This window comes from Aulostomus chinensis, chromosome 6 (assembly GCF_037954235.1).
Source record: "Aulostomus chinensis isolate RoL2024-O1b breed Wild chromosome 6, RoL_Achi_v1.0, whole genome shotgun sequence".
Lineage (NCBI taxonomy): Eukaryota > Metazoa > Chordata > Actinopteri > Syngnathiformes > Aulostomidae > Aulostomus > Aulostomus chinensis.
In genome coordinates, this window is record NC_141325.1 from 31461541 (window position 1) to 31469921 (window position 8381).

The window sequence follows — 8381 nt, forward strand, 5'->3', positions numbered from 1 at the left end:
CTTATAATGTTAACAACCACCCCTGCTTTGATCAGTACTCAGACGAGTCATTATGTAGTTAAGATGAAAGTCTTGACATTTATTGGTCTCTCGTATCAGACGGTGAGTTCCTGATTCCCAAACTGGACTACAACTCATCCATAAATGTTATTTTTATTATACATTTTCAAAAATATGTACAAAATACTACAAACATTTGTTTTGAAATGAAGTAACATCCCATCAGGAAGGGAGTTATTGACACAAAGGTGAAAGGTCAAACACCAGAATAACATGATAAATTCTGATGAACTGAAATGAAAGTTTCAGTGAGCAGAGAAATAGGACGTTTCTCTCAAACTAGAAATGAAATCGTTCCCCAGCACAATTTTGAATCCATTTCCAATCTATAATTCAGAACTTTCCCAGCACACCGACGACTCCTAACTTCAAGTCCTACAATGATGAAACCTGTCCACGTGATGGAAACAAAACTCAAGTGTTGAGCATTGAAGCTCTTCAGTCAAGTGGCTGCTGCTGCTGGGAGGAAGATGGTGAGGATGATGGCGGAGTGTGGCATCATACGCCTGCTGCCACCGGGGTGGGTCACTGCATACCGAACCACTGCTCCTGATCAGCCCACTGAGCCGCTTCGCTGTCACTGCCCTCCAGGTCTCCGTCCTCTCCGCTGCCCTCCATGTCATCACCGTCCAGCTCTACGGTGGCGTCCGTGGGACTCTCCTCCTTCTCCATCTTCTGCATTCCCTCCAGAGACTTCTGGTCGTTCGGGTCCAGACTGAGAAAGACAACATGAGAACCATTATGTTTTAAATGTCTGCAGGCATGAAAAGGACAAACTAGAATTAACGGTCAAGTTGCATCAGAACGTGACGTCACAGCAACATGACACAAAACTTCATCCTCTAACAAACATTTATGTCAAGATTTGTAGTCATCAGAGAGTGAATTCTCAGCCTTGAGGACAGACAGACATCTGGAGACATGACCCCTCCCACCATGACTGTCCAGTCACCTGAGCGCTATGCTGTACTGATCCATGGCTTCTTGGTAATCATTGACTGCCACCAGGAAATCTCCCAGCATCCTGTGCAGGACACAGTCACTCTGATTGGCCAGGGCGTTCCGCAGGAGAGCAATGCCTTCTTCATATTTCTGCTCGCGACCTTCACAAACAACAAAACACCTGTGAGCACCACGGCAGACACAACTGAACCTGAGGCAGACTAACAGTGCTACGTACTCAGCAGCTCTGCCTTCTTGACAACAGCCTTGGTGTAGTCGGGCCTCTGCGCCAACGCTTTGTCCAGCAACGTCTTGGCTTTCTCCTGCGTCACAGGGTCCTCAAGGCACACAGTGGCCAGGATGGTAAGAGTTTGTGCGTTGGCCCCAAGAGTCTTATAGATGTTATTGGCCATCCCCATCGCCTCACGAATCCCGTTGGATGCCAGGTAACAGTCAATCAGACCTGTGATGAGCTAGCCGTTAATGACCTCAGCTTTCAAGGAGACACCAGGACAGATGAGAAGCTCACTGAAGCAGACGCACCTTCATAGCAGTCCAGTCGGCAGGGAGCGAGTCGCATGGCCTCTCGGAAGTGGATGATGGCCTCCTGGACACGACCCATGTTTCTCAGTGCTGCCCCCTTCAGGAGGAGGGCCTGCACACTGTTGCTGTTGAGCTGGATGGCCTTTGCCCCCAGGTAAAGGGCCCGGGAGTAACGCTTGCTGTAGAAGCTGTGACAACTGAACCACGGACACAGGACGGAAATGGACACAAAAAACTGTTTCACCGTCAACTTGTCTCCTTAGGAACATCTCACTGTGTTGGGTTGCTTCTTGGTTTTACTGGCTCTCTGTCATGTTGCTGGTGGTATTCAAGTGAAACTCACCCAGAAATCACCCAGGGCTCAGCATGCTGGTCAGAGATATTAAACAACCGTCCTCCCAGGACCTCCACATCCTCCAGGTGTCCTTCACGGGCCATCAGGTAACCATACACATCCATCCCTGCAGCACCACCAACATGAGGCACACTGAGATGGACAACAACCTGGCGGAGGTTCAACAGTAGTCCCTCTCTATGTAAAGAGTTTTGATTGAGCTGGACCTTTGATTCTTTGTCTTACTGATGGCCTTTTTGGATCCGACTGTTTTCCCACTTCTTTAAACATGCTACAGTGCAGCCATTACTCAGCCTGGACCCTCATCGCTCTAATTTTAGGGCCATCTCCAGTGTTAAGTAAAGTGACAGCTGTCTGAATCGTTTTCAAACATACAGATATTTATTAGGTTTTTAATCTGATCTGAAGTACTGAACTACTCTTTCAAGAGTGTTGGATGATCTTGTTCTAACTATGGAGTCAGGGTACCGTTACCCTGGTGACCAGTGACTTGTTGGCTGCCTTTAATACCGTTGATCATAGGACCCTTTTGTCACGTTGCTCCAGCCATACTTAACTGACAGGATTTCTTCTGTCCATCTGGGGAATTCTCCTCTCATGTGGTGTCTCTTACCCATGGGATCCCACAGGGCTCCATCTTGGGCCCTTTATTATTCCCATTATCTAGCCTGCCTCTCAGTGCCATTCTCTGTGAGCATAATGTGCTGGGGAGGATGTCCAAATCTACTATCCGCTACACTCTAAGTGAAGAGACTCTTTGCTGCCTGCTGTTTTAATGACAAAGAATTCGACGAACCTAAATTTCCGGAATTCACATGAAAAGAGATTGTGTTTGGCCATCTGAGGCTCAGGGCAGCGTTCTTTTATTAAATCACTTTCAATGTCGTTTCATTGGCAAACCGGCTGCTCCTTTCTACAGTAAATACTTGTCTGTCACCTACAGACCTGGGGAGACGTTTTCATGTATTTTGGCCTTGACAAGACTTCTCTGCATGTCCTCAGCATTGCCAAACGCCTGCTTACCTTTGGACTGGCACCAAAACCTGTGACCACACCAAACCGGTTCTGGCCTCTCTGCACTGGCTTCCTGTTCATTTGAGCATCAATTTTAAGATTTTGATGTTTGTTTTGAAGATTCTGAATGATCCCTCACTACTTAGGAGCACGGAGGTCATCTACACGTCAGCCTACATGTAGGCTGACAACTAAAGGAGACCGTGGGACAGCTGACCGTGATAAAAGAAACCTCCAGTCTCTTAAACTATTTCAATCCTGGCTCAAGTCCCACCTCTTCTACTTGTTCTTCTCATGATTTAATTTTCTGTTTTATAGCTTGAGTTTAATATTTGAGTGTATTGTAAGAGTAAAATAATTAAGTCTTCCATTTCTGCTAATGTTTTTTAAAATTGTAAAGCACCTTGGTCCACCTCAGGAGTTTTAAAATGGGTCACATAAATAAACTTGACCTTGACAAATGAGGGACAGTCAAATTTCAGAGCAGATGAGCAAAATCACAAAATTGAGGGACTGACATGATAACTACAACAATAAATGCAAGATCAATTAATAAATAAATGGACAGAGGTCATCCTGCAGCCCACCTTTGATGAGGTAGGGGTCCAGCATTTGAGCTTGTTCAAATTTGAGGATGGCGTTCTTGGTGTCACCTGCCCTGAAGTAGACGTCTGCCAGGCTCACCAGGAGGTCCACATTGTCGCGCAGTAGAGATTTCTTCTCCAGAGAGCTGAGACGACACACATGATATGGGAGGCGACTCAGCAGTATTCGGTCTGGTCCTGATAGTCACCTCCTACTGACACAAGCTTCATACTAAACATTATAAATAATCATAGAAGACATGCACACACAGTCCTCACCAGATGGTGTTGATGGCTCTCTGATTGTCTCCGGCATGAATGAAGGCGTAGGCTTTGATCCAAACAGAGAGCCAGTCCAGGTTGGGGACACTCTGGATGACGTCCATGGTCATGGATGCCACTTCAGCCCCTTTGACTGATAGCGAGAGAAGGCCTGGGGGTGGAGCCGAAGTGGTTTTCACAAACAGGTGCATCATGTGAGCGTACATGCAGGTGAGAAGTGGCGGTGCTCACCGATGATTGCGTCCAGGGCGAGGGGACACTGCCGGAGGACTTCTTTATAGCTGGTCACAGCGGACCGTTCCTGACCCGCTTTCCTGTACAGGTTTGCCAGCATCATGTTGATCTGATGATGCAAACAACACTAACATCACTAGACACCATCAACTTTGCACAGGTATAGACGCAATAATGACATCACGTCACGAGAGGAGGGTTAAAAATGTCTATATTCTGATATTTTATCGATATACATTTGTAGGAAAGATTATCGATACATAAATCCCAGTATCGATCTTTTAAAATGCATCAGATTTTACCCCTTTATTTTTTTGTTTTGTTTGCCCCTTTAGTCTGGTGTGATTTAGTGCTTAGTGCAACGTTACTGCAGTCAGATGATCAGACCTCACCAGATCCAGGCCATGTGCCTCCCATCAGAGAACAGCAAGATGGCGGAAGCGCAACTTTAATCTGCGGCAAATTTAAGAGCCGGTGTCTGGCAGCACTTCGGCTTTAAGAAGCGAGAAAACTGCACTCGACTTGACAAAAATAACGCTGTGTGCAAAATGTGCAAAGTAGAAGTAAAGTACAACGGAAATACTACTAATCTCTGGAGCCATGTGACGAGGCATCACCCAGAGGACACTCAACAACCAGGAAACTACAAGTCCCTGCAACAACCCTCGCTGGAGACAGCATTTGGGACCAAGTTTCCGTCCACGCCTCCACGTGCAGAGAACATCACTTTGGCTCTGGCAGTTTTGATCTGCAAGGACCTCAGACCATCCTGTGAGGTAGAAAATGTAGGCTTCAGACCCCCGTCCACACTGGAACCACGCTATGTGCTACTGACACGGAAACAACTGAGTCAGGTCACAATCCCAAAGATGTTCAGAGAAGTTAAAAACAACGTCACAACTGCAATGAAATCGGCAGAGAGAGTTGCCATCGCTGGTGACAGCTGGACAAGCAGAGCTACGATTCCTGCTTGACCATCACCTCTCAGTCCACTGACAGTCACTGGTCCCTCATGTCCCACGTTGACAAACGCGGGCGATTGAAGCTCGCCACACCGCGAGTCCTCCTGCTGAGCTGCTGACGGTTTGTGGAAGTCTAAGTTGCCCTTTTGTTTTGAATGACGGTCAAATATTTAAATAAAAAGTGCATGATGTTGTATAACTATTGTTTAACGGTCAGTTCTCAATGTAAATATTAATATTTAATGATGCAGCAGGTTAGAGGGTTACTTTTACAATTGAATTTACAGCATTAGTCCTTTGAGAAGCTCTTCCATTACCAAAGCAAAATTGGTATTGTGACTAAAATATCGTATCGTATACTGGATCGAATCGTATCGGAAATCGTATCGACTTGGGACCTAGTGTATCGGAATCGTATCGTATCGGGAGGTCAGTGGTGATACCCAGCTCTAATCATGTCCAGGGTTGGTTGACACTTTACTACCAGGTCTTTGCAGGAGGTTTTTTTTTTTTAGGACCAAATTCTGTTTACAAATGAAGAATAAAGAGAGAACTTGGTGGAGAACTTGACTGAGTACATCCCACTACACCTAATGATGAGCCTTCCCCGCCCAACACTCGCAGCTGTCTGGGGTTTCAGTTTTCAGCATCCATGGTTCTGCCTCCGGGAGGGCAAGCATCCTTAGGCATTCATGTAGGACTTTCGGAGCTTTGACTCACTGTGCAGTACCACTAAGTTGACCCAATCGGTATCATATGAAGTACTTCCATTTGTGATGTTGGATGTGCAGCACAAGCACCACCAGGAGTGAAGCAGCCCACCTTTGGGGTCCTCTGTCTGGAGGGAATCCCATCTAGTACTGCAATGGCATCTTTATCCAGCTTTAAGATGGTGTAACATTCAGCAATCTTGTACTTGACCTCAATCTCTGAAGGTAAGCTCTGGAAGACAACATTAAAGATTACTACTGCAGGACGCCAGTGGGACAAATCCGTCTAGAACTGAGAGTGAGTGTCGCTGGTCTATTCTGTGGTACCTGTGCCTGCAGGTTCGCTGCAGCTCCACCAGTGGATGTGCGAACTTTAGAGGTTTTGCTGAGCACCTTCTTCTGCTGCAGGGCCATACTGTACTTACAGGCAGCGTTACGGTATTCTTTGTCATGGAAGATGGCGTCAGCGTGGTAAACCAACAACTGGTACTTCTGGGCGGGTGAGAACAGCTCTCTAGAGTCAAAGAGATCCAAATATTACAGACTTTTGACTGAGACAACAGCAGCATCAGAAATGGGACCAGCAGGGCAAATATTTCTTTAAGGAAGAGAAAAGAACTAGAACAATGAGTAGAAAATAAACCGTAGGAAGGGTCACATACTCGTCATGCAACGTGTTCTGGTCCAAATGTCTCAAAATCAAATACCAATATATTCATGGCTCTGATGTACAGATGATTATTAACTTGGACTGGATAGAAATTCATCTCAAATGGGTAGAATAAAGTCGATTAAAGCAAAATGGTCACACAGAAGATAATATTACACAAAATATACCTCTGACAAAGACTGTTCAACGTGTGTCTGGGGACTGGGAAGAAGAACACACTTGTTTAATTCCACCACTTCTCCATAAATCTTTATCAGTTCATCATATAAGTGGATTATATCCTGAAATATTATCCATTCTTAATTCCACATGGTTATTTACAAAAATGAAACAGAAGGTAAGAAAGACTAAACAAATAATAAATAATCAGCAACCAGAGTTGCCGAGCCCCTTCGTCCCTGAACCTCGTCAGTTGCATCTTTACACCCCAAGGCTGAAGTGCTCAACGTTCATCTAGGACCTGTTCTGCTTATTTAATACTGTGATTTCCAGCTGAGTTTCTCATCAACTGTGACCCAAAGGAACGTATTTGACATGAACCCTTTCAATATCAACGCCATCCATCTCCATCCCTGACTGGTTTTATTCTGCAGTTTCCAAATAGCTGCATTTTTATGGTGTCCATGGTGGTGGTGGCTCTCGGATTCATTCATGAATCTGACTTTCGCCATTTTCATTCTGTTTGGAATAGTAGCAGTAAGTTGCAGATTAATGTTTTAACGGGTTTCTTTCACAATAGATTACCACAGTTATACTTCAGGTGAATAATCATCAGTAATGTAGGTACACGTAATTATCAGGAGAGCTTGACGATCCTGTTAAATGCTACATCGAGCTGTAACTATATCCAAAACCGCAATTTGGATATTCTATTGCTATACTATCCAGCCAAATTAGTAATGTTAAGTTAGAAATACAAAAACATGTTCTACGACACCGCAGCTGCTATACTGTCATACTTATACAACAACTGTTGCGGTTTTGAGGGTAAAATAACGCGATCGCGCCCAGCGAAGTAGTCCTTCCTGCAGCCTCCAGCTAGCTTCGCGGCTAACACTCCAACATGCTAGCCGCATGCTTGTCAGCTTTGTCCTCGTTACCTCGATCGTTGGTTGCGTGTGCAAGTCGCCTCCTGGTTCTAGTGAATTAAAGAGTCGTGGCGACATTTCCAATAACTGTTGTTGTTATTATTATCTTGGCCCGACACAACATAGCCCACCGGCGTCGGAGAGGTGCATTCAGGAAATAGACGGGCCCGCGCTGATGGCACTTACGGATTGTTGTTACTCATCGTCAATAACAAACTGCTGAGTATCCGGACGTTGGAGTGGAGGCCGGCGGCAGCCATGTCCCTGACATGATCCACCACATTCATGTTGCTGCTGGATACTGACCGATGTTCAACGTTTACGATTGACAACAGCTAACGACGCTAGCTAGCCAAACGTGACGTATCAAATATGGCGCCCAAAACTTTCCCTTTCGCAATGTGGTGCATTTAGGGGCCTTTCGCAAGCTCGTACGTTGTGGTCCTGTAAACACGACGAGTCCTCCCACACCGGCAGTAAATAACTTAATTTCAGCTTAATGTCGGACAATTAGTACTATGAAGGGTATATCCTTTCTACACCCGACTGGCGTCCCGTCACGCGTGTCCTAAGAACGGATGTGTCGTGGATATATACAGTTCTGCCGTGATGCACCCTAAGTAGAGCATTTTCTTATGACCCCAAAAGTAGCTGCGAAAGCGAGACTCGCAGCACCGGTCGACCCGGTGGAGCAGTGGTCGTCACTGTGGCCCCCATCAAGAAGGTTGTGGGTGGAGCAGTGGTCGTCACTGTGGCCCCCATCAAGAAGGTTGTGGGTGGAGCCCCGGCTGCAGCACGGGGTCTTTCTGGGTGAGTCTCCATGTTCTCCCTGTTCCTGCTGGGTTCTCTCTGGTACTCCAGCTTCCTCCACAGTCCAAAGACATCAAGAGGGACCAGGTTAATCCAGACTCTAAATTGACCGTAGGCGTGGCTGGGA

At 46.0% G+C, this 8381-nt stretch overlaps 1 protein-coding gene across 3 annotated transcripts; it reads right to left on the bottom strand.

Moving 5' to 3' along the window:
• Positions 1–74: 74 nt before the first annotated feature.
• anapc7 (anaphase promoting complex subunit 7) lies at positions 75–8075 on the bottom strand. Of its 3 annotated transcripts, none has more exons than XM_086207588.1 (11): positions 7457–7608; positions 6014–6200; positions 5799–5918; positions 4012–4123; positions 3778–3931; positions 3502–3644; positions 1889–2006; positions 1546–1742; positions 1241–1465; positions 1013–1163; positions 75–775 (listed from the first exon to the last, which is right to left on the bottom strand). In XM_086207588.1, exons 2-11 carry the CDS (start codon positions 6098–6100, stop codon positions 586–588), a joined length of 1497 nt encoding a protein of 498 aa, XP_086063714.1. In that variant the 5' UTR covers positions 6101–6200; positions 7457–7608; the 3' UTR covers positions 75–585. The 3 variants fall into 3 exon arrangements, with proteins under 3 accessions (XP_086063714.1, XP_086063715.1, XP_086063713.1); XM_086207589.1 differs by lacking the exon at positions 7457–7608 and adding an exon at positions 6524–7435; XM_086207587.1 differs by lacking the exon at positions 7457–7608 and adding an exon at positions 7631–8075 and having other exon boundaries at positions 76–775.
• Positions 8076–8381: the final 306 nt, after the last annotated feature.

Coding starts and splice junctions, on each gene's coding strand:
- anapc7 (XM_086207587.1), bottom strand. CDS start 7,731: ATGAATGTGGTGGATCATGTCAGGGACATGGCTGCCGCCGGCCTCCAC. Junction 4,124..5,798: donor CCAGACAGAGGACCCCAAAG/GTGGGCTGCTTC, acceptor TTGCATCATCAG/ATCAACATGATGCTGGCAAA. Junction 1,164..1,240: donor CAAGAAGGCAGAGCTGCTGA/GTACGTAGCACT, acceptor TTGTTTGTGAAG/GTCGCGAGCAGAAATATGAA.